Raw genomic sequence first — 26,885 nt, 5'->3', positions numbered from 1 at the left:
CGTCTTAACACGAACACGTGCAGGCTATGTTCGAGGTTTTCGGTGGACCTGGATGAAGGCTGGTCCCTGGTTTCTGTTTGGTAGATAGACTGGAAGGACTACGGGAGGACATGGACTTCTCTACAGTGGTAAGGAGTGACTGATTTATTATTATTTTTGTGAATTGGTAATTGTTAACAGATTATTATATTACTTTAATTGCAAGCTGTGTGGATAACAGGGAGCATAACATAATCCAGTTATATATTTCTGATGAATATTCCTTGCTTTCTGGGACACCTTCCCGTTTTTCCTATTCGGTGCTGCATCACTTGGTCAAGCAGATTGTTGAGATGTCCAAACTATTGGAGGGAGGGAGGGATGGAGGGAGGGAGAGAGGCATGACTCTTGTTGGTCTCCTTCCTTTGACTATATTTTGAGAGAGAGAGAGAGAGAGAGAGATAGAGAGGTATGACTCTTGTTGGTCCTTCTTCCTTTGACTACATTGCTCTATGTACTGAATTATATATCATCCATGGAATAAGCAAAAAAAACAAGCCGAGCGCTGCTGGTTTGAGTATGTGAAAGGTTTCTGATTTGAGTTTAACAGATGACAAGTGTGATACGTATGTGAAGCTGACTTATTGTGTAGCTTAGCTCACATTTCTTTCTCTTTGAATTGTATCAAAAGAAAAACGATGGTATGCATGCAGGTGACATCATTATGGAAGAACAAATTGTAATAATCAATTAAAACTATGCTCCAAGAAGTTTAAAATTGCATTTCCATTTTCCAGCTAAACAAGACCAAGATGATTCCCAGGCCAGCAAGACCTAAACCCCTATGAAGTTAGGGTATCTAGGAACAAATAATTGAGACATATAAACATATAAACATAATTCCAAACATATAAACAAATATATCGACAATCCATTGATAAAGCAAAGATTCCATATAGAATTCCCAATTCCTTCAACATAATTGAAACATATAAACATATTGATATTTCATAAATATGTTGTTTATATGCTACATTGTTAGACACTAAGAAGACAAGTGCGAGAATACCTCACATTTTATATCTGGAGTTCCCAATAAATATTCTCATTCACTATGCTAGGAAAACCAAAATTTTTAAATCAAATGAGTGTCATGAATAAGAAGTAAGTGCGTTAATCAATAGTTCATTAATAATCCGATCATCTTCAACCACATCATTTGGTTTGCAAAGTTGGTTTAAAAAATTGGTCTCCCAAACATTACCTTTAGTATAATTAAGGTTTCCATCACAATGATCCCTAAATTATGCAAAATTACTTTAGTCTAAAGAAGGAGGCGAAATTGCACTGTAGAAATGAAAAGTGTTTTTCGACATTTCAGTTTATTTACAAGATTGCCACTATGGTGAAAGCGGCTGGGTTAGTTCGTTTTGGGCTGTGTTTGCTAGGCTTACCTCAATTGTTGATGAGGCATGCCCTTTGGGTGTTCAAATGATGGGAATGCCCATCTAGGGTTAAGATTGGACGGCCCGAATTAAAAGTTTGGAGGGTACTTTTGTCATCTTGATTGTCGGGACTGATTGGGATAGATGGTGAGGGGATTGTAGGGCAGACACGAGGCCATGCCGCCTCTAAGATAGAGATGGAGAGAGGGAGACCGCGAGAATGACTGTCTCGCCTCCATCCTATCCTCCTCTCGCCGCCGTCTCCCTTCTCTCGCCTCCGTCGTCTTACTCCTCCTTTCTCTGTCTCTAGAATCGTTCGCTCTATTCGAAGAGGATCGAGAGTTCTGAAATGGTGTTTAGATAGGTAGGGGGTTGTGCGTGTGAGGTCATGCTTGATGATTGTGGAAGCCAGCGATTCTGCTTCTACGACATAGCCTCGACCCTGCTTCCATCTCCATTTTCTCTCCTCGCCTTTTCTCTCAAAAATCACCAACGAGCTCAAAAACCACCAAGCCGTTAGAAATCTCTTCGATTCTCTCTCTCAGAAACTACGAAGCACAACGACCTCTTGCTGAAAAACCGTGAATATGGTCCCAATTCGAAGGAAATTTTAAGCTCAGAAAAGCCTTGGTATCCTGGTGAGTTCTCCGGCCGATTTGGAGTAGGTAATTTTGTGATTTGCAGTTTATTTTGGGAAATGATTGATGGGTTTGCAGCTCAGTTTACCATTTCCAGAATATTATGTGAAGTATTATTGTCTGAAAAATTAAGTATGCATGTATATTTTATGTGTGTGCGCGTGCACACCTCTGCATGGTGTTAATCTCTTTGGGTCATCTATATATGTGTAGACATATCTCTGTGTGTGTGGAATGCAACATATCAGATTTAGGTTATACTGTGCATAGTTTTATTGTCTGTTGTTATTTGCGCTATACCATTTCTATGCAGGCTCTGAAAGTTATTCATGAGCTTTATAAGCACTTTCCATAATTTAAGCAGTCTGTTTTGGGTTCTTTTTCATTAGGTCATTAGCAGCTGATTAATGGAGAAACGAGGACCATGCCATTGCGAGAATTTGTAGTTTGCAACTTTCATTGGTTATTATATTTGATTGAGTTAAACTTGGATTTCTAGATTTTGACTTTTTCGTTTGTTTCTCTGTTGCAGAGTTGGCTTCATTTCATTCCAGTAACTCTAAATAGGTCCAAGAACTCACTGAATAGGTAATTGTCTTATATCTTCTTCTCTCTTTGTGTTTATATTTATTTTTCCCGAGTTGTGTTCGAATATGACAAACAAGAACTACAAAGGCAGCTAAGAATATCCAGCGATCCATTAACAGTTGAACAATTAATTGGCTATATATCTTGGATTTGCAGTTTTTTCGTTTCGGAAACGTGGGAGACTTTATGCATCATGTATATCTGCAATGTATATCCCTTATATATTTATTGTACAAAATATTAGTTCGCTTACACTTTAATTCTATTCATGGTTGTGGTGTCTTTTCAAGGTAAATGGTTTATATTGAAGTCTATTGATACTGCAATTTAATTCTATTCAATAACACTTTTAGTTATTTCTGCTCAAATTTTGGTATCTAGAAACGCTTTTAGCCTTACCAAAGCATCCCAAACACACTCCTTAAGTTGATCAATCATTTGTTTTGTTCAACATGGCAAGTTGCTCTTTAATATTTATGTGTATTTGTTAAAAATTGAATCAATTGATTAGGATGAGAACTTCAGTTTTGGGTTTTGTTCCACAAGGACCCTGGTTGGTCATTTTATCTGTGTGTGAATTTTGTAGTGAAATTAAGGAGTGGATTAAGAAGACCAAGTAAAGAAGAGGCGTGGTTTTGTTTTGATTTTCATCATCCAATATGTTAAATTTATTGTTAATTTCAGGGTATTACCAGCTTTCTGCCGGCTCTAATTCCACACTTCAGAAAGGTATGCCTCTAATTTATGATAAATTTTGCCAGTTTGCTTCTCTTGATTTGGAAAGGTACGACTCCAATTACTTTGTTTTCCAAAGCCATCTTAGCATCTGCATCCCCAATTATAGAACAAAAGTTAATCCAATTGCTAATCTTAGCATCTACATCACCAATTCACCATTATCTTTCGATTTTGAGTGCCTTTATCAAATAGAGGGTAACAATGTAGTTTTATATCTTCGATATACAAATATCAGCACTGTTTTCTTTTCTTTACTAAATACGTGCATAATCTGTGGTTCGTTTGAACTTTGATATATGTCAAACTTATAATACAGGTACTGGGATGTTGTTTGGAACAGAGCTGGAGGTGACAATGTGGTGGAAAAGTAAGTCCTCTTACTTTCCTCCCTACCTACCTAGCATACTACATAATCTTTCCAACTTTAACTAAAATTATATCCACAACTCATTTGCAGGCTACAAGGACTGGATATAGAGTAATGGTTTAATAATGGTTTTAGAATGGTAAATGATTGCAATTAAGTGCAATTGTGGCTTCTTGCTCTGTGTTTGTTTATTGGGATACCTAGTTGTGGTTTTCCTATTGGTCCTTAATGTGAAATGGAAAGATGTTGGCGGTCTTGAGAATGTGAAGAAATCGATTCTGGATACTGTTCAGAACTTCAGGTATGTGCTCTTTGTATCTCTAATGCTTAGCTTTTATGAAGGTAATCCCAATAAGATCCATCGGTTTGGTTCACTTTAGTTTTTATAATTCTTATTTGTTCGCATTTCCTCATGTTCATGCAGGACAGTGCATCTTTCCAAAGACTTGATGGGCGACTACCTTCATTACCTATTCAAGGGGCCACTTTGGCATAACGCTACAGAATAATCCCTTGAATGATACTTAGCTCTCAGTTTCCAAGCCAACCCCCTTCGATGCTGATCAGAGATACTCGCGTTTGCACATTTTCTAGTTAGTTCTAAATCAATAACATATCGTCTTTATTGTTTGACGCTGCACATTAGTGTTTGCTTCCTGTCCTCAACTTCATAAAAAAAACAAACATCCATCACAATTAACACAAAGACGCACATGCAACAAAATAATCGAAACATTGATATGCATATCAAAACATATGGATCATATCAATTATTAAGCAATTTTAAAGTTTGAGAACCAAGTGAGGAGCTTCGCGTGATTTAGAAAGCTACTTAAGACTTTGGAACGCTGCAGCTCAATTACTTGGCGACGCTTGCTACATTTTGCTTTACATTGGAAGGTTTTTCTTCAACTAGACGATTCTATTTCTACAAAGTCTTTTAGCCAAGCAATACCAAGCATTACAAGGACAGCTAAATCACCTGTCAGTCATCATTGCTATCACGACTTGACCATGTTTCTAGCAGCGAGAGAAGAAGCAATGGGCCGAAAACTGGTGGAAGGGGCGGAGGCCTGCTGAAGGCGACCATTGGTTCGGTTTTCTCTTTTGTGACAGTTTCTCCTTCCGCATTATCGTAGTTCCCAAGTTTCTTTGGTGTTGAACTGGCCAACGTACCTGATTATAATACATGACACTAGTCAAACACACAAATTGTTACAACATACAATTCTAATTATAAAATCCTCAAATGAGAGAATATATATTACCCCATGACCCTTTGATAGGGTAGAGTCGTTTGAATTTGATCTTTGAGGGCGATTATGCAGTTATTCCACGCATGTAGGCTATCTTTTTGCTGATCGTTTCACAATGGAATGGTTAATACTACGGAACCGACAATCCTGGAGCAAAGTGATGACATGGAAGATGTGTTAGAAAAGCCAGTTTTTTTTTTTTTTTTATCTCGATGTTCTTCCCAATTCTCCTACACGGATCGACACACTCTATGATCATTCAACGTGAGAGAGTTCAGAAAAGGAAAAAAAATGAGTTGTATAGCACTATCACATCAACAATCATCATGCAAATCGTAAAATTTTGGAGACGGTTGATCAGATTCCTTGAAATTGAAAACCTCATATCGGAAGCATATGTAAAAGTACAACACAAGACAAGACAACGAACAAGAATCCCATGTTCTATAAAGCAAAACAAGATATTAAGGCTTCCTGAAATTTATTATACCATAATTAAACTCCAAAATTAACAATTTTCGCGCTTCTTTTGTTCATTCGCACTCTCGTCCCCTTCTTTTTATGCTTCGATTCTCCTTTTATGCATTCAATTATCAAAGCGCGGTACCGTAAGGGAGGAGTGCAAACGGATAAAACGAGAGAGTGAAAATCGCCTCCTGATAGCGTTAACACAACATTTAAATGCAAACTAGAAAGAAAAATGAATATATATTTAAGCTTCAATTGCAACCAAGGAATTAGCGTAATATTTTGACTAAAATGTTTTAAGTAATAGAAAGTGAAAACTTGATAGTACGTTCCTAGTTGATCAAGTTAAGAATTGAAACAATAAACATTAAAAACATAATAAAATCAGACAGACAGTTAATTTCCAATGACTCGAAGAACGTACGGTTAAGTAAAAATTATGGAAAACTATAGAATGATGAATGAATCTTAAAGTTCGTTGTTGTGTTCAATTAACCAAATTAACCCAACAAAGTAATAGAGGAGAGATACTAATTAAGATTAGAGTTTGGTCTCGTACCTGCCTGCTGTGCTTCTCTTGACCTGCAACGAACATCGACACAAACGAAGAGAGAGAATTATGCGACAACGTTGTGGATGTGGTTCCTGTTCCAGAAGATATGGATGGCCAAAAGAAGGTTCAGGAAGTTTCAAGTTTTGAGTGGACTCGTCGTCGGACAGATAAGGCACCTATAATGGGGATTTGGATCCTCACTCGAGCTTAAGAGGCTGAGCCTCCTAAGCAAAGCGCAAGGACCGTTAGATTTTGATCTAACTGCTATAATTATTATAACTTTTAGATGATTCTCCTATTTGTAGTCGTTCAGGAGGCTTAGCCTCTTAAGCTCAAGAGCGGATCCAAATCCTTATAATGGGATTTTGACTCGTTGACACGTGTGCACTTAAAACAGGAAACAAGTATCTAAACATCACGTAATTACATGGATTTTTTATTTTATTTTTTCAAAACGAGAAAAGCAATTGAATCAAACTGTAAGGTCATCTTCCTAATACAAAAACGAGAACTGTTATTTACACTTTAAAAATTTTATTCTACATTTTTTATAATTATATTTTTCTTTCTAATTATAAAGTTTAGCGTGTAAAAAACAATTTCCTATAAAAAAAAATTAGGGGACTTTAACGAAAAGCTCCCCGTATTGTTTACTTTAACGAAAAACCATATTTTTACACTAAAAAAATCAATTTCGGTACTATTTATTTTACCCTTTATTTTGTCATTTTAGTTAAAACTCAAAGTTTTCAAGCCATTTTCATTAGTTTTCCTAAAAAATTATGCTTCCAATCTCTTTCTTAGATTCCTTTTCGTTATTCGGGATTTGTATTAAAGTGGATGAATCTAAGTCAATTATTATGAAGAAATTGTAACAATGGCCCCACAACTTTAACTTAATTGGAGTAATGGTCTCTTAACTAAAAATTCATGATCATTGGTCTCTTAACTCATCAAAACATGCTGCTATGGTCATTTTTTTCAACTCCGTTAGAACTTCCGTCAAAATGAGTCATGTGTTTGCGCATGTGAGGCTGAATAAAAGGCAAATAAGGAAAACCAAATGAGAAAAATTGTTACAATGCTCTTTGAAATTTAATCCAGTTCGAAAAATAGTCCCTCAACGTTAATCCAATTGGAGCAATGGTCTCTCAACTTTAATCCAATTGTAGTAATGGTCTTTCCAACATAACTCATTTTGATGGAATACTGATGGAGTTGATGAAAATGACTATAGCTGTACATTTTGATGAGTTAAGGGACAAATGGTCATGAATTTTTAGCAATGTTCTAAAGGACGCTAGGCGTTTGTCAGGCAGCAGGCTGGGGCCTAGCGCCTAGGCGGCAAGGCGGGCGCCTAGACTGACTAGGCTGATTTATGTAAATCTATTATATTTCTTGTAAATAAGTGTCAGTTTATACTTAAAATATAAACAATTTCATTATAAACTACAAAATAGAATGACATATATATTATGAAGTATTGGAACATTGTGAAAACACAGAGAACAAACATATAATGTGTGTTCATTTAAGTCTACAACAAGTCGCTTACAATTTATTGAAAAGAAATAAAATGTAAAATGAAAGTTATCTATTTTCTGTCTAAGTGAGTCGAAACCTAGGCAAGTGCCTAGGGTCTGGGTGGGTTAGGCGGGTGCCTTAGCAGGTCTATGTTGTGACAGCCCGTTCCAGATTTTCGAACCGTAGGGGTGAAATGACGATTTTGCCCCTAGCATGGCTGTTTCATTGTGTGGTTGTTTTTGGGATTTTTGTTGGCAGGTTCTGGGCCACACACACTCCCCCATACCTCCCTCACCCTTTCCCTGCCCTGCACCCCTGTCCCGAGCCTTTCTCTCTCCCATTTCCATCCCCATTTGTACGGACACACCCCAAAACCCTCCAAATCTTCACAGATCGAGGAAACAAAGTATATATTCATGCTTGTGAGGTCTGTAGAAGTTCAACCATACCCATTTCAGGTAAGGATGCCTTCGTTTTCACGTCGAACTCGGGATACCCCGATTTTGTCACTGTTCATGCACACGTTAATTCTTGTGTTTTTGGGAATTTCAAGCTTGTAGGAAGCTTGGTGAGGTCCTTAGGAGGCTCGGGGTGGTTCGTTTGAAGGTTTTGGACGTCGGGATCGTGAGTTTCAAGGTTGGCCGGAGTTGGTGGTGTTTTCCCGGCGAGATTCCATGGATTTTAGTGCTTGAAAGTGGTATGGATTTGTTCCTCTCGTTGTAAGCTTCATTTTGGTACCAATTTTGTGAAATTTGGTTGAAAAACGAAGAAGATATGAAGTTTTGAAATTTTCACGATTTTCGGGCGCCAACGACGGCGCCGGAGCCTCGCCGGAGAAGACGACGGAATATTCTGTCAGTTTGGACGGAATATTCCTAACGGCGTTAACGGAATTCGTTAAAGTTAACGAAATATTCCTGACGGCGTTAACTGACGCCGTCAGTGTGCCAGGCACGTGCCTGCGTGTGGGGACGTGTGCGACGGTGGAAAATTTTTCTAAAAATATGGGGATGTTCCTGAGGTTGAGTAGATCACGTTGGTATATTCATACACCCCATTTGAGCATTGTATGAGAAGTTATTTCATAAGGTTGGTTATGTGCTTTAAAATTAATGTTTTTATAGTTGTTTCGCATATAGGTGAGACCTACCCCGAGGACAAGCGCGGTCACTCGAGGACGAGCGCGGTCACTCGAGGCAAGGGGGTTACGACCCTTCTACATACCAGTGAGTGGGCTTTTGGTTTTCCGTATATACCTATATACTTATGTTTTTCCCAGAAATTGATTTGAAACATTATACGTTTATATACCATGCTTATTGTTTGCCATTTATTTACGCATTATTAGTCGCATATGTTTATATATGTTTGGTGCTGCGGACGCATAGGTAAGTGCCAGGTGAGTTATGATTTATGTTACGTTCAGTAGCGATTTGAGATGCATAGAGAGCTCATAACCTGCACTCCCGGTGTTAGTGCTCCCGACCAGAGTTGGGCACAGTCCTTCACGTGATGTTCACATCCCGCACCACACGCTCATCTTGGATCCAAGTTAGGTGCACAGTCCTGTCGTACAGACCATTTTAGGTGGTTCCGACTCGTAAGTGACCCGCGATTCGTCGCCCAGCCTTCACGTGATCGTAGCACTTGAGCGTATATATATTACACCTAGTCCTGTCGTACAGACCACCCTAGGTGGTTCCGACTCGTGTGCAGGTACAATTAGTGAGATAGATATTTGAGCTCTAGATTCAGCCGTACAACTCACGTTAGGTGACTCCGGCTGACAGCTTATATAACATCGATTTGACGTTCCTGAGCACTTGCATTCTATTTAGAGGCATTTGGCATGGCATATATTTCTGAGCATGACTTATCTATATGTATATTCTACTTTTCTGAGAAGTATACAGGTTTTACGGCGAGGGGTTAGAATCTTGTTTTTGAAATGGTTTTTGAAAAACTTTGTTTTTGCCCACTCACGCTTTTGTTTTGCGCCCCTCCAGGTTCTAGTTGGCTAGCACTTTTGGTGGCTCCCCAGAGGATTTCCCCGACATATCTGACAGATTATCACCAGTGTAGGACCACCTTTGGGTGTGTTTATGTAGTATTGTTTCCCCCGGACTGCATTAGGTCTTCATGCTCTGAACTTTGTTTTCACACTTACGCTTGCACATGTATGTTATTACTTTGTGTAAAGCTGGTTTTTATTTATTCGTACTTTTATTTTTATTTTATTAGCTTCCGCACTGTGCACATGGTTATGTCACTTCCACGTAGCGGCCAGCATGCCCTGATCTCGGTCGGGGTGTGTCATATGTGCCATTTCTTAATTTTCAAATGTCTAGACATTAATCGTGGCGGTGGTTCGTCACGTAGCGCTTAGGCAGCGTTAGGCGGGGATTTTTAGTTAAGAGATCATTGCTCCAATTAGGTTAAAATTAAGAGATCATTTCTAGAAATTTCTCCTATTATTACCTTCAAGTACCTTTGATGAGTCAATTTCATATTATATATTTTACCCTATTCTTAGTATATTTTGGTTAATATTTTGGAAGAATTTTGATACTTTGAATTGTATTTCCAATATAGGACTTTCGACTTCTTTTGGAGCAAAACATCCTCAAATGGATGAATTTTGGAGTAATTCAAGTTGGAAGACGATCGTGAGTCACTTAGCTTGATCGTATCAAAATATCAGATTTTTCTACCAAGCGATGATTTTTTGGCAATAAAATAAAGGAGCAATGTGCAATGCTAGAATAATGATGTTTTGGGCTTGAATTGTGTTTTTGGAGCTCAAGATGACCTCAGATGGGTTCATGGCCTTCTGGAGATTTGTTCAGAACGTCCTGATCTTCAAAACAAGCTATTTTGGGCCGGATTTGGAGGAGATTTGAGGCTAAAACGTGGCTAGACAATTACTTGGCAGATTCTCCTAGTTTAATAAGGGCTATATTTTATAAGATATTTTATTATTATTTGGTTTCCTAGTTGGAATAAGAGGCCTATGATTTAGGGTTTGTGCGATGGCTTAGCAAATATATTGCTTGGCCGTTCTTAGTCTTTTCTACACTTATTATTATGCAACTTTGGAGACAGAGAGCATTGCTAGGGTTCTTGGAGATTTTCTACTTTAAGGTGTTTTCATTTCTTTTATTCTTAATAATATTTTCGGTGATTTCAATTATGAATATGCGTAACTAATTCCTTTTACTAGGGTGAAGCCTTGAGCCTTAGCATGAATATGTAATTTTTATTTAATTGCTTCTGATTGATTGCATGCACACTTTGAATTATTAACCACCGTGATTAAAACTATCTAATTGTCTTAATGCCTGATCACTATTAGGATCTTTAGAAAAATAATTTGATGCAATTTTGGTTGGAAGGTTCCCTGAAATTGGCGCTGGTTGCTTGTGATTAATAATTGTAATTTCATTTAGGATGAACACCACATCCTAAGGGTTGCATGGTTTTTCAAAGGGTTTTCATAAAGCATAATGAGTCTCTCGTGTTTAGATTTGATCCGAACGTCCGGACGGATTGCATGTTAGATATACGTTCTATGTTAGAGGTTCCAAGTAGAATATGAATTAGGAAAACCTAACCTTCAAAGTGGCATGTGTAGATCATAAGTAATTGGTAAAAATATATAGGATTGCTAGGTGATGTTGGAACCCTAATGCTTTCTTAATTTGATTTTTCCAAAATAGTTTTCTTTCCCCTTTGTCTTTAATATTGCATATTAGTTTATTTTTATTAATTAAATTCGTTTTAATTATGGTAGGCCATAAAAATCAATCATCTCAACATTTTTCTTTACAATAATTAATTAGAATTTGGTGCTTCGATTTATTTAATAATCCCTATGGAGAACGACCTTGCAAGAATCGTTTATACTACAATATCCTTGTCATTCTTGCAAGTATTATAGGAGTTTTTAACCTGTTTGCATGTGTGGTAAATTACATATCAATCTTTCTTCGCAACATGCTAATAAAGCTTCCTTCACTCCCAAGGGCCCAAGGCTTCAAAGGCCAAGCTCGAAATCCCTCTTAGATTTCCTTTGCCACCCCATATAGTTTCGAACCACCCTTCCAACTCCCCCTAGATGTTTCTGCCGTTCTCGCACAATCGCAATAGACTTTTAAATAACCAAAATCTGGTTTCATCCATGTGGCCTTCGAACTACCCCCAATTTCTTTAATTTCACTACTACCCATAGTTTCCTCAACTTTCCGCAAATCACACCATTCTTTCCAGTCTCTTGACTTTAGAATTAATTATGGCGGTGACCAGCTACCTAACTTTTAAGCGAGACCTAAACCGGAATTTTTAGAATAGTTATTTGAAGTACTAAAGATCAAAATTAATCTTAACAATCTTAATATCTATTTTATTTAAGGACTTGATGAATGAGAATAAACAAATCAAAACAATATTATTAATTAAAAATGATGAATTATCAATCTAATTGTGTAAGGTGTGAGCTCATTTTTCACTTATTATAGTAAATGGCGAAATTTGTGTTTATTCTTACTGTGCAATAATTGACGGGCCAAATGGTTAAAAATAACACTAATACATATATTTTGGCAGGTAGGTTTAAATCGTGTCAAGTTTCAATTTGTGCTTAATACTAACATTACAACACTAATCACATTAAAGCTTTGTTGTCTCATGTAGTTAGGTCCTTTATATATGGGGTTGGCATTCAATTTATGTTTGATGTGATAAATGTAGTAATACAAGTAAAAATCAAAATAAAAGTTAATTACAAATTGATGGAAAACTATCAATGAAAGTACAAATTGATGGAAAAAAAACTACCTTTAAAAGGCCATACACAAGCCCGGTGGAAGAGGGAAGGTGCAAATTTTATGCGAAGAAATATCCATAGAACCGACATATTGATGGAGACAGGGAGTGTGCAAAGAAATATGTATGATTCTACATGCTATCTCTCAACGAGTAATGCTATTTGTAGACAAAATCTGTAAATTAAATAAAGTGTTGTACTAATAAGAAATAAACATATTAATTAACAATTAAATAATCATATAATCATCAACTTCCCTTGTAAGTTTACAAAATTTTATTTACACATTTAGTCTCCTTAGCATTACCCTTTCTCCACAGCTGCCAAATCAATTTTATATTGGTAAAAGTCAATTAACTGGGCATTCGAAATCCACAAAGAGTGCCACGCTTTTGTGTTGGAGTTAAGTGTTTAATTAAATGGTAAATTTTTCTCGTCCCATTTTGTACCTTATGATTACCAGGCGTTTTGCAGTTAATTGGCATACAAGGAGCATTTTGGGGCTAAAAAAAGTGGCGAGGAATGGTGAAAATATGGAGCAGAACGAGGATACCTGTGTTAATAATTCATTGTAGCTAAAATTAACTCGCCGCTACCACCACTACCACCACCCACCCCTGCCCTGCGTTGTATTCCACCTTGTCAATTTGGTAAATTTGAGAGCAAGTTGATGGTTGTAAGCAAAATGCAGTGTTCAAAGTCAATGAAACCCTCTTTATATAAGAAAAGAGTAATGCTAATAAAATTTGCAAACCATACAATGTGCCACCAATAAATAATAAACATATTATTCAACATTTAAGTAATAATTCAATCATCTATAATGATGTAATGTGGTAATACACACGTATTGTAGTCTACAGTTTGCAAGGCTTGTTGGGTTAGAATTAGGGCTTTTACTATCTCTTTTTTATGGGCCTTTGTTACTCATGGGGAAAAAATTGTAATAAAATCATTTTGAATGGACCTAAAGCCGATAGAATTACAAAACTTTAGAGGTAAGAGGGCCCTTTAGAGCATTTTTACCAGTTAGTGGAGGACAATGACAATTGAAGAGAAAGAGTAACAAAATTTCCCTCACTATTCACTCTAAACTGTAATTGCCTTTGTGCAGGTCTACACGTTTGGAAGGAGGAAAGACAAGGACAAGGGCGATTACTATTCATAAACATTTTTTTTTAAATATTTTCTTCGTCTTATCCCCACATATCATTATCGCCGTAGATTTTTGGGTAATTTTAGACGTTTAATTTGTAAGTGTGTTGGACTTTGTAAGATTTTTAAAGTGTGAACTTTGTAAGTTATTTTAATTTTTTGGAGTTAGATTAATCCTAACCGTTGAATTGAACAATTTTTTGAAATCAAAGGCTCACAAAGAGCCACGTGGGTGGAGAAGTGGGAGACGTGGTGAACATCTTACGAGTTGGAACAACTCTAGGCTTCACATGGGGTTGGAGGGAGGGGGCTCGCTTGCTGGGCTTCAAGTAGGGCACAAGCCTTTGCAATTGTTGAAGGGGTAGCTACCCTTGAAGTTGCCTTCAACCCAATTGCTTCCTATTTTGTGGACTGGTGGAGGAGTTTTTTTGGGTGAAGGGCAACTTAACCTAATTGCTCTGGTGGAGGAGTTTTGTTTTTGGTGAAGGACAACTCAGCCCAATTGCCTGTGCAATTGAGTGACTGGTGGAGATGCTCTTAACGTTGGGCTATAACTATCAGATAATTTCTATTTTTTGGGTGTAGGATTCAAAGATTTGTATTTGGCTGTCTTGTGTTTTTATAACCAAAGTAAGAGATATAGGTTTAGGGTTTACCATCAAAACGATCATACACCACCTAAATTTGAACTCTCGATGTCTTCCAAATATCATATGGCCATTGACAGATTTTTTTTATCATTTTTAATTTTACTATTATTAAGTGGTCCTACTTAGTAGGATAAGACTTTATTATTATTGTTGTACTATTATTAAGTGGAGGGATGAGAGTTCAAAACTATTACATTAATTTTGGGGAGGAGAGATTTCGAAACTATTACATGAGAAGGTTTTTCAACCAATTATCTCAAGAGATGTTTGTTTGAATATGTAATATTTAGACAGGCCAGGGGTTTGCTATCCCCAATTTGTGTGTCTCATTGATGTCTCATTCTTAATTTTTTGACACATGTTCCTCTATTTAACTTTAAATTTAATATTGTTAAATTGCATAAAATTTAATTAAAAAATAAAAGACCACATTGCTGAATAAACCTTTCAGCAACCTCCCCCAAATCTCGCACTGCAGCCACCAACCCCATCTTTCCAACTATGCATTTCGGCCATGGGGCTCTTCCTCATCGGGGTGAAGCTTTCTTTCTCTCTCTCTCTCTCTCTCTCTCTCTCTCTCTCTCTCTCTCTCTCTCGCTTTTCCAGCAAAGTTGTATTAACATTCTTCGCTGTCGTCACTTATCGATCGATTAGATATTCCTAAATTTTAAACTTCACTACCTATTTGCCGGCTGTGATGAGATGGATCGATCACATATCGATCAATTAGAAATTCCCAAATTTTAACTTCAAACTTCACACGTTTTGACAAGATCGATAGATCATCAGGAATTGAAGAGAGACAAAGGAAAGGAAATAAAGCATCGCCGACTGTGAGGAGCAACATGGCAGCGATGGGGTTGTGCTGTTGCAGTGATCGGCGGCGATGGGGTTGTGAAGTTGCAGTGGATGGTTATGAATAGGGGTGGGCATAGTCAGGTTCGTTCTGATTCTACTCTCAAACTGGAATTGGAATTGGAACATTTCAACGGTTCGGTTCAGTGCGATTCCGTTCAAATTTATTACTAAAACCGTACCGTTTGATTCATAACGGTTTTTGTTCGGTTCGTGTTGATTTACGGTTCTAACCAAAATTATATATATATATTTATTTATTTATTTTCTAATTTTCTACATTAAATACCAAACATATATTTCTACCACAAATTTAAGCAAATTTGAGTTTCTACTACTAAATCTACAAGATTTGTGATCGAAAAATAGATAGTGTACATATAAATATAAATCAAAAGATAAAAAGTCTCAAATTACGATCAAAATGTATATCTTAAACTAAAACTGAAGTGTACATAATGCATAATATAATGGAAAAGAATTGAGAAAAATAAAGTAGGGGGAGAGAGGGATAAAACAACAAGGATAAATTAGAATTAGATGCTTCATTTTAGATTTTTTTAAATTAAACATCTGTTACTTTTCAACTTTTGATTAAAGTGCTTTTACTTTTAATTAAACTTTATATGCAAGGTATATTCTTAATTTAAGTATTTTATAAATTCTTTTAAATACATTTCTATGTAAAAAAAAAAGAGAAAATGCACTCAATAATATTCATTAATTTATTGCTATTTTTAAGGAATCTCATCCCTTCCTCAATTTAAGGATTCAATTATATCTACTGGGGTTCAAGATTAATTAGATGAAATATAGTTTTTCCAATTTCCAACTCAACATTTTATGTAGATTATAAAAAACAAGAGTTCGTTTATTTAAAATTGAGATGTAGACAAGACTGCCTAATTTCATGCAACTGAAAATAAATTTGAATTTTTTAACAACTACTTATAGTAGAAACGTGAACTAAGAGTTTTCACATTTTTATTTTTATTTAAAATGATTCCTTATTCCAATTATTAATTATTAAGAGTTGACAAAATATTTTTTAGTGCAATGTTTTAATGTGAAAAGTTATCTGTTTTTTTTTTGGGTTACACAACTTACACATAACGTACCACAAGTTTTTTACGTACCAAAATAAGAATAATACAACGTACTAATAACTTGGTACGTACTAAATTAAGAATTGCATAACGTACCAAAAACAATATTTTATAACGTACTAAAATACTAATACGTACCCAGATTAAATTTATATAACGTACCAATAACGTACCAAATGATTGGTACGTTATATTTAATATATCTGTTTGGTACGTTATATTTAATATATATGCATGTTATATTTCATAATTGTATGTTAATAGGATGTTTATGTGTTTTTAGAATTTAAAACAGCAAATTATTTGAATAAGAAAAATTCATTTTGAACGAATTATGATAAGATAAGATAGGATGTTTGTGGTGATTTTAGAATATTTGTGATATTATTTTCTGAACTAGTTGGTTAATTAAATACAATAAAAATCATAATTTTTAATTAAAAATTAGTAGAAGAATGTTTGATCAAAAGTTTAAAAGTTATAGATGTTTGATTAAAAAAATTCATATTTGAGGCATCTATATCAAAATGCCCCAAACAACAAAGGAGGGGAGACAAGTGAAGAAAAATATTGGGCTTATGCACATAGCCTTCTTGGAAAAATGTCTTATTTATCTCAAAAGCGGTTCGGCCCGGTTCCTCTTGCTTTTAATATTTCCAATTCGAAACCAGAACCAATTTGAGACGGTTTGGTTCGATTTTTGTTTCATTTTTTTACTTTTCTGGTCAACGTAGTTTTTTACCCTTTATTATCATGGTTTGATTCAGTTTTCCAGCTCGGCAGTTTTTATGCCCACCCCTGGTTATGGAGTGATGGTTTTTATTTTCTTTATTTTTTAGTTTTTTAATTAGTATATGCAAAGTTAATAGTGTTAAATTAATAGAAAATTTGATGTTAGATTACACAGTGATTATAGTACTTAGACTATATATGTTTAACTTCTTTTAATTATAAATGAGAAAACATTTCAAAAAATATTAGTGGTACAAAAAAAATGTAAATACATAAATATATGAAAATTGATTGGTTTACCTAAATGTCTGTACCGAAATATACATAAAAAAGTTAAATGCATGTACCGAAATATATTAAATAAATTAATGTACCTAAATGAAGAATAGAATTAAATACATAACCATACGTGAACACATGGATATTTACTATTTTAGAAAGAAAGAAAAAAAGTTTAATAAAACCTCAAAATATAAGTAACATACGAAGTGATTAAATGTATGTTTACCTGAATATTGAGTCAAGAGACTATTTTTAGATTATAGTCTTACGCAAGGTTTTATTTAAAAGAAAGATTCTAAAAAGCGCTATACGATAGTTGAGCAGTGTCACATCCCGGTCCGGGAGGGGACCATTTTTCGGGCCCGCTCCACCACCGTAGCATAATATTGTCCGCTTTGGGCTCCGACCACGCCCTCACAATTTTGTTTCTGGGAACTCACACGTGAACTTCCCGATGGGTCACCCATCCTGGGAATGCTTTCGCACACTACTCGCTTAACTTTGGAGTTCCAACGGAACCCGAAGCCAGTGAGCTCCCAAAAGGCTTCGTGCGAGGTAAGGATGAGAATATATATATAAGGATCAAACCCCTAGGCGATGTGGGATGTCACAATCCTAATTATCACATCCCGCTCATGCGGGACCACTTCCGGGGCCTGACTCCACCGTAGCATGATATTGTTCGCTTTGGGCCCCCAGCACACCCTTACGGTTTTGTTTCTGGGAACTCACACGAGAACTTCCCAGTGGGTCACCTATCATGGGAGTGCTCTCGAGGGCTACTCGCTTAACTTCAGAGTTCCAACGGAACCCGAAGCCAGTGAGCTCCCAAAAGGCCTCGTTCTAAGTAGGGATGAGAATATACATATAAGGATCACACCCCTGGGCGATGTGGGACGTCACAATCCACCCCCCTTAAGGGCTCGACATCCTTGTCGGCACACCAAGGCCAGGGTTAGGCTCTGATACCAAATTGTCACATCCTGGCTCGGGGTGGACCACTTCCTGGGCCCGCTCCACCACCGTAGCACGATATTGTCCGCTTTGGGCCCCGACCACACCCTCACGGTTTTGTTTCTGGGAACTCACATGAGAACTTCCCGATGGGTCACCCATCTTGGCAATGCTCTCGCGCGCTACTAGGCTTAACTTTGGAGTTCCCATGGAACCCGAAGCTAGTGAGCTCCCAAAAGGCCTCGTGCTAGGTAAAGATGAGAATATACATTTAAGGATTACTCCCCTGGGTGATGTGGGATCTTACAATCCACCCCCCTTAGAGGCCCGACGTCCTCGTCGGCACACCACGACCAGGGTTAGACTCTGATACCAAATTGTCACATCCCGGCCCGAGGGGGACCACTTTCCGGGCCCGCTCCACCACCGTAGCACGATATTGTCCGCTTTGGGCCCCGACCACACCTTCACGGTTTTGTTTCTGGGAACTCACACGAGAACTTCTCGATGGGTCACCCATCCTAGGAATGCTCTCGCGCGCTACTGGCTTAACTTCGGAGTTCCCATGGAAGCCGAAGCCAGTGAGCTCCCAAAATGCCTCGTGCTAGGTAAAGATGGGAATATACATTTAAGGATCACTCCCCTGGGCGATGTGGGATCTTACAGAGCGGGTGTCTAGGCGGGTTTAAGCAGAGCTAGGTGGGTGTCTGGGTAGGCAAGACGGACGCTTAAGCAGGTATAGGTGCCATTTTTTAATTTTCAAACACCTAGGAATTAATTGGAGCGGTTGCTAGCTGCCTAGCACCTAGGCGAGAATTTTTAGAACAGTGTTTAAAAGTAATTTTTTTCCAAGAATTTAAATGAAGTGTTCTATATATTGTATTCAATCGGAGACTCAACACGATGTCACCGGCTTATTCATTTTCACAGGAATCCAACAGATTTGTCTCATATATTTTTGCATATATGGGCGATCTTCATCTGTCCCCATCATGTGGCTATCAATAAGGGATTCCATACTTTTACAATTTGGGACCCAATATTTCATACCTTTACGTGTAATGTTCAGTAAAGAGGATACATGTAGAGCTCCTTTGTTTCTCAGTCGGCTAGGTCTCAGTCATAACCTCCACTTCCTTTTTCCAGTTCTAATATCCTTCCTAGGTCGTCTCAAATTTCCATCAATACTTCATTACCTTATCTTTTTTCATCACTCACTCATAAGATTCCACAATCCATATACAACCGCATCAATTCCTTAATGCTTAAGGCCTAAAAGAAAACAAAAACCAGTTAAGTAATGGGGTCTTGAAACGAACCAACTTAATGGCTGTGTTATGTGGTGAGGCCAACATGTAGATAATGTTTCTGTTGATGGGCATATCTACAACTTGCTTGCATTACTTTAAAATATTAAAGGAAGTAGTTTCGAAACAAGTATTTCAATTTTCAGAAAACTAAAATAGTTATCAAAGGAACTAGTTTTTATTTTGTGTCTTTCCTTATGCATTTCTTCAACATCTCTACCACAATCCTTCCTTCATCTCTCATTAACTTTTGAAATCCCTCTATCACTAGTACAAAATTGAAAACCAAAAATTAAAAACAAAATGTTTATCAAATAGGGTTTCTCTTATTATCTGCAATTTTCACACTGGTTGATTCTCTAACATAGCACAGCACAACAGCATCTTGAGTCCTTCACTCATACATTTCACTTCATGCACTCCTCAGCACCTCCTTACATATACCAAAAAGTTTCGGTTCATTAATCCTGGCACACCACCTTATTCCATTTCTCCTTTAGTCCTTGACTCAAGCCTAGTAGTTTTCATGCAAAATTATGCATCAATAGTCAAACTTATTATAGTATTGAAAGCACCTGCTAGCTGTCATCAAATACGGATACTTTTTGCCCTAATTCTGTACCGATCTCATTTGTTCTATCAGGGCGGGACGAGAGAGAGAGAGAGGAGAGTATAGCTGATGAAGAAATGATCTTGATGGCATTTCACTCAAAATAATTGATGTCCAAAACTAAAACAGATGACAGATACTACTGACCATCGAAGTACAAGTACAGATTTTTACAGGAATAACATAATTCATATTCGACTGAATGAGCGATGATACATTGGTTGACCATTATTATGTCACTTTGAGGGCCATATAGGGTATCATATTTTTCTCCAACAACTCTCCCTGCCCAAGGTTCAAACAAACACTACTCAATGGCTGACAAGACCTCAACACATTAATTCATCACCACTTATATCTCAGCTACCAACTTTCTACGAATCAACTTATATTAGCAAACCTGTATACTTAATTCATACTATTACTTTTTGTTATTGATTAATTTGTTTGTAGATCCAACAAATTAAACCTCATATTATAATTATAATATTTTCTGTTGTTCTAACTTCGTAGAGTGCTAACAGTACTACTTAAGTTCTTATCTCAAAGAAAAACCTACCATCACTATCTTTTTGTTTTCTTTTAAGAATTTATCTGAAGTGAACTGATTTTTTCTTCTTTTCCTTTGAATTACTTTTGTGAGCTAGAAGCCCAGAAATACAACTATTACTCTATGTATATATCTGTCCATTTTCTGTTTTTCATATTTTATGCATAAATATATATAGAGAGAGAGAGAGACAACCCCCCCTTTATAGATGCTGATAGACTCATCCATGCACTATCATACTGATTTAACCCCAACTAAGATTGCTTTAGTTCTTAAAATAATGTGGTTTTCGGCAATTAGTCCCAATAATCACATGAACCTGTCGAGTGGGTGACAGTTAAATATATCATGGACTACAGTAAATCGAAACCCATATGATATAAATTCCACCTGCTTTTTGACAGTAATGAGGTAATTTATAACACTTTTGTACGATTCCAAACATGTTATTATTGATTAATATTGAGAGTTGCATATGATCTCCAGAGACATTATCAGATTCACAACTAATATAATTGCATACGATTTCAAACATTGTTTTATTAGATTAACTGAGAGTTGCATACGATTTCAAATATGGTTTTATTAGATTCACAACTAATATATCGCTTTATAGACATTGATGATTGATCCATAGCATTCGCTTTATTGTAGTAGTGATGCTAGCTCTTCCGGTACGATTTCAAATATAGTTTATTGGTTTTGTTAAAATTGATTTTGTTAACTTTTATATATATATATATATATATATATATATAATGATATATTTAAACTAAAGGGTGGGTGAATAAATTAGTTTCGAACTCATTATCCAAAAGATTCGAACTTAAGTCCTATCATTTATAATTGAAGAGTAATATCAATAAATCTTAATACTAAATGACATTTTTAACCTGTTAATTAAATGCATATCTATCAATTTCAATCAAATGCGGGGGAAACTAAAGTTACTAGACAAGTCAAGTGATTAAGTTTTTTCGTCGGAAAAAAAAAAAAGTGATTAAGTTTCTATGTAATCATATACCACTAATTCCAAATTATGCTAAAGATTGATTTCAAAGGCTAATCAAGCCCACTTGATCTTGACATTCAACCAACTTAAGCAACTGTTTTTAAGTAATTTTTTGGGAATTGCTATTATTAGCATTCCAAAAATTTAATTATGTACTCTAAATTTTTTTATTCTGAAACAAAAAAAATACTCTTACGAGGAGTGTACAATTAGATTTTTGAAATGACAATAGTAGTTCTCTAATTTTTTTTTTCTGCTTTTCAATATGTTTACTAGTTTTACTAATTACATGAAGATTACAAATTAACAAAATTTATATCGTGCTTGCATATCTATCAACTTCGTTGAATGTGGTTTAGAAGTGTACAACATTTCATTTTATTTCAAGCCAAATTATATGTGTGAATTGTTGAAAAACTGAGGTCTAATTGCTATATTTAATTACACAAAAATTGAGAAATACTCATGCAATATAATATCAAATTTATGCATACACATTTGACGTGTAAGAAAAACAATTACTTTCCCAAAGCGTTCATAATTAAGGTAACAATTTGAGGATAGTCCTACAATTACAAGTAAATAGTTCATCATTCATAAAAAATTTAAAAAAGGAAATAGTTCATCACTATTTTCCCTTCAACTCAAACATTTTTTTCCCCAAACCCTTAACTAAACAAATGCTAATAGCTGTGAGGATCTGAATTTCAAAGTCCCTCACGGAGGGTTAAAATTTTTGGATGGTCATATAAGGGAATGGATCACTCTCTCTAATGTCAAATAATTTTAGGGTTGAATCAACTTCATTCATCGTGTCAATTCATGATATCAAGTCTATCCACATGTGAAGTCCAACATCCACTTTTGTTGTATATGAGAATATAAAGTTCAAAGTCCCACGTCAAAGAGTTGAGAAACATTACATAAACGTATAAGTTCTTAGGTCACTACCTATTGAATGAATGCTTGAACAACTGTTTATTCATGGTTGAGCGTTTCAATAAAAGAGCAATTAACTATGGATGGATCATGAAAGGTATTACATGGAAACTATTAGACAATCCCATACATATACCATCACCATGCAACAAGGGCAATTACTCAATCCATCGGATGCCGTCCCTTTCAAACCTAAATTATTATGCACCATACGATTAAAGTTGATTTATATAAATCACTAAAAAAAACAAATGACAAACTAGGTATGATGCATCATCATCGTCAACATCCAAAAATATGCACAAAGATTTCACACATAATTTGTTTATATATATTAGCTAGGGTTCTCTTTCTTTCTCCTATATACCTCTAACTTTAGACAAGCAGATCTTGAAATTGTCAAACTAAGCTGCCGCCATGAGTAGAGGTGGGAGCTATGGTGGGGGACAAAGCTCATTGGGATATTTGTTCGGCTCAGATGATCAGCAACAAAGTCCACCTCCAACCGCTAAGCCGGTAATACCACCATATGGTATCGACAGATTCGATTCTAGCACTGAATTTAAGCCTCCAGATACGCCTACTAACTCTTCAGAAAAACATAAAATTTCCAATAACTATCACAGAGCTGATGGCCAAAATTCTGGGAACTTCTTAACTGTAAGCTCTCATGTTTTATAACTTATTTTGGGAATTCAACTCTTTGCAGCTATAGCTTACTTATTATAAATTTATAATGTATTTTTCTACCAAATGATATATATTCAGGATCGTCCGACAACAAAAGTTAAATCAGCTCCTGGTGGAGATTCATCACTCGGGTACTTGTTTGGAGATAAGTGATGTGGTTCTCTTTAATTTCTCCCACTTCTACCTAATATATATATTTGATTGTGAGTTGGGAGAAATTAAGAAAAAAATAACTTGTATAATAAGAGGGATTTATCAGTCCTCATAAGTGTGAGATTTGCAAGGGTTTCAATTTATCTGCTTTATATTTGGGGGCCGGAAACACGAAGACGAAGATGAAGTACTGGGTATACAACTACAAAAAATGTACGTTTGAATGATTTCCCCTTACGATGGAATTTATTAGCTAGGTTAGTCTATGTATATTTGAGTTTGCTAAGTTTGTCTACATATATATGAGAATATGATTTTATGTTTTCTTTGGGTGTTTGAATTCTGATATGGATTATATGTAGAATTGTTTATCTATCATACTTTGGCCGGATTTGGAAACATGAACATGACTCCGTTTGGGGTTTCGTTACCATGCATATTTCCGACCACTATTCTTACTAAAATCGAATTGGTACTCCTTTTTATTTTCTTTTCCTTAGTTTCTGTATTAACTGCTTTTTACTTACCAACTGATGGAAATTTAGTTCATGATTTGGTCTCTCTGTGTCTTCCAATTATGGCTCTGAATTTCATACTTAAAAAAACTTCTAGTAATTTAATTTATATTGATTACTAATTTATGTGTGTTTTTGTTTAATTCATGGTCATGGAAACAAAAAATTATTTGTTTCCATGTACATTAATTGAGTTACTCTCACGTCGATGGTTAAAACTTTTTTGCAAACAACTTATATATCTTGTCTTATTACAATTTGTGTTGAATCATGAAACTTGAATAAACTACTACGTACTGTTACTTATCTCTCCCTCGATTATTTTTTCGTTTCTTAATATTATCGTGGAAACTGAAAATTTGTGCCGGGAACCAACTTTCCCTTATATTCTGCATGTCCTTTGAATGTTCGACATAAACCAAACTCTTATAGGTAAGTAGCATTTTGTCTATCGGATCATCATCATCTTATATTATCATATGTAGGTTAGGTAACGGTTATTTCTTTGTCTATGTACTTCTCACGCTCTCCATATGATTGAAGAAGATAGGTAACCCTACGAAGAAGGTTAAAAACAGTTTAAAAATTGTACTTTAATTTGCCAAATTCTCTAACCAAAGTGATGCTTAATTTTATGTTTCATTTTCCAAATCGTGGAAAATGAATGTCTGCAATCACTTGCTTAGTTAAATCAAACTTGCTGGTACCGCTGCTATTTGCTAGGTAAGGAAATATAACTTTCAACCAGATTTCAATTTGTTATTGCATGAATATATCGTATATGTGGCTTCAAGCGTATTACCTGATTAACAAATAACATGTTCAAATGCAATTGCTGTTTGTTCTTGTTTAACCCTTGATCTAACTTAATATTAATTCATATTCCAGCCTCCCTCGCCACTAGATACAAGGGCGAATTTGATGAAGGGCTACGTGCCCCCCTAAGTATTTTGGATTAAAGAAAAAAAATAAAATGTATATATATATATATATATATATATAATTTTAAGTAATTTGTCAAAATAACTACCTTCAAAATATCGTTTTTTCAATTTTTTTTTTGTTTTTTTTTTGGTGAAACAAACGAGTTCGACAAAAGCTAAGCAACATTGACATTTTTCTAGCGCAACTCTATCACTCGATCCTCATTGAAGACCACCAATAGAAAAATGTATATGTTTTTAGTGAAATAACACCGTTTTTTCAATTAAGTTTAAAGTTAGTCGTTCTTTCTTAAAATAATAAAAGGGTCATCAATCCTCCCTTTTCCAATCCTCTTATAAATTTGAGCTCCGCCCTATACCCTATATGATCACTATTTGTTTGACCTATAATAATATTGACCTAAAGACACAAGAGCACTAAAAGAGCGGGATATACAGTAAGCACACAATGGTATGAGTCAACCAAATGCTCGACAAAATGCCTCATCAAAAACATTGGAAATTATTTTTTGGGACGCAACGAAGAGAGTCATGCATACGTCACTGCTTAATTAGTTATGTCTCCAGTGAGCTAACTTTCTAGATTCGCTCCTGACTAGATACGCAATTGTTGTCGTCTTTGCATGCTCAGTTTACAGGAATTCTGGTAGCAGAAATGTTTCCTGACATTACAAAAAAAAGGCTCTCCAAATACTTAAGCAAACAAATCCTGGGATCATTAGCTACGTAAATGTACAATTATATGATTTATATTCATATTTTTTAAACTTAAAACTTCTTTAACAGAAATTGATTGTTTTATCTTCCAATATATTCAATTCGCTCATATATACAATTAATCACTTCAATATCATATGCAATTATAATTTTACTTTACAAGGCTCGATATTACTGATTTCTGATTGTAAAGTATTCTCAACTATATACCTTTCACTCTAAAACTGTTTACTAGGCATCATCTTGCCTTGTTAATTCGTTTTTCATTTTTAAATGTCATGCCTGATTGGTTTCTAAGAAAAAAAGTTACTTAATTTTTTTAATTTGATCATGAATTATATGTTTGGCTTTGTAAGTTAAATTTCTAAGTTTTATTGTCTTACAATTAATTAAAAAATATTGAATATCAAAGGGTTATTCTATTATTCTTTTTATGATATAAGTAATATCTTACACTAAAATCATCTAAATAAATTAAAAAAAAAAAAAAAAAAAAAAGGTCTTTGGTTAAGCGCAAATCTGTAGACAATGAACTTTAGAATTAACATCCATTGCCTTTTTCGAGATATTTTTTTGAAATAGGCCACGAGCATTCAATTTTTTTAAAGAAGAATTTTAATATATAAAATTATACCAATTTTGTTGTAAAAATTGTGGAAATGCATGCCCACATGCTTTAGCTAATAGTGAGGAAGACTTGAGAATAATTGTGCTGTTGTTGATATATGAGGTTTTTCAAAAGACAATCATTTCATTTTTGTAAACCTTCACGAATGTGGCTCTATATAAAGAGCACTCTGTGTGTGATCATAATGCACAGCAAGAAAAGAAGTGAAAGCAATAATATCAGTATCCCTCCCTTTCTCTCTTTACCTGCAATCCTTTTGTGTTATAGTTACAAAACTAAATAGTGTGATATTTTGCATCTGCTTCGCTCTTGTCCCTAGAAAGGGTTATCTCTCTCTAACTTTTGCCTATTTATAACACGTTATCAGCACGACTCTTTAACCTTAACTAGTTCTCATCTCCCTTCGCCGAAAAAAGCCTCCTCCAAGGATTTTAATGTTCTTCTTCCTCATCTGCCTTTCCTGCTTGATGTACCCTCGCCAAGATCTGCTGGCACCATGTCTGCTCCTAGTTCTCAATATAACAATTACTTATATTTTTAATTTCTTGTCTGGTGTAGCTCGTGATTACTAACCCAGTGTTTATTTATGTTAATTTTACTGCGATCAAAGATGGTGCGATACAATCTCTCATCTTGAACTGCAAATTTAATTTTACTGCAATTTTAGGTGGTGCGGTATAATCGCGCACGCTACTCTACATATTTAAA

At 35.6% G+C, this 26,885-nt stretch overlaps 1 protein-coding gene and 2 long non-coding RNA genes across 5 annotated transcripts; 2 read left to right on the top strand and 1 right to left on the bottom strand.

Annotated features, from left to right (window-relative positions):
* The first annotated feature begins 1,338 nt into the window (after positions 1-1,338).
* On the top strand, positions 1,339-4,277 carry LOC103966591. 3 transcript variants are annotated; one of them, XR_007260391.1, is made up of 6 exons: positions 1,339-2,062; positions 2,452-2,650; positions 3,237-3,379; positions 3,705-3,755; positions 3,846-4,056; positions 4,180-4,277. It is a non-coding gene; the product is annotated as an uncharacterized LOC103966591 (long non-coding RNA). The 3 variants fall into 3 exon arrangements; XR_007260393.1 differs by having other exon boundaries at positions 4,185-4,261; XR_007260392.1 differs by having other exon boundaries at positions 1,342-2,062; positions 2,595-2,650; positions 4,180-4,276.
* A 219-nt stretch (positions 4,278-4,496) lies between these two features.
* Positions 4,497-6,196, bottom strand: LOC125479972. Its single transcript, XR_007260394.1, has 3 exons — positions 6,039-6,196; positions 5,024-5,158; positions 4,497-4,931 (listed from the first exon to the last, which is right to left on the bottom strand). It is a non-coding gene; the product is annotated as an uncharacterized LOC125479972 (long non-coding RNA).
* Positions 6,197-22,817: 16,621 nt separating this feature from the next.
* LOC103936963 (protein SPIRAL1-like 5) lies at positions 22,818-23,697 on the top strand. Its single transcript, XM_009346852.3, has 2 exons — positions 22,818-23,190; positions 23,299-23,697. The coding sequence occupies exons 1-2, from the start codon at positions 22,948-22,950 to the stop codon at positions 23,371-23,373; spliced, it is 318 nt and encodes a 105-aa protein (XP_009345127.1). The 5' UTR covers positions 22,818-22,947; the 3' UTR covers positions 23,374-23,697.
* The last annotated feature ends 3,188 nt before the right edge of the window (positions 23,698-26,885 follow it).

Source organism: the organism of the source record quoted next, unplaced genomic scaffold (assembly GCF_019419815.1).
Source record: "Pyrus x bretschneideri cultivar Hongxiangsu unplaced genomic scaffold, Pyrus_bretschneideri_v1 Contig30, whole genome shotgun sequence".
Taxonomy (NCBI): Eukaryota; Viridiplantae; Streptophyta; class Magnoliopsida; order Rosales; family Rosaceae; genus Pyrus; species Pyrus x bretschneideri.
Note: the sequence above shows the minus strand (reverse complement) of the source record. Positions and strands in the feature narration are given on the sequence as shown.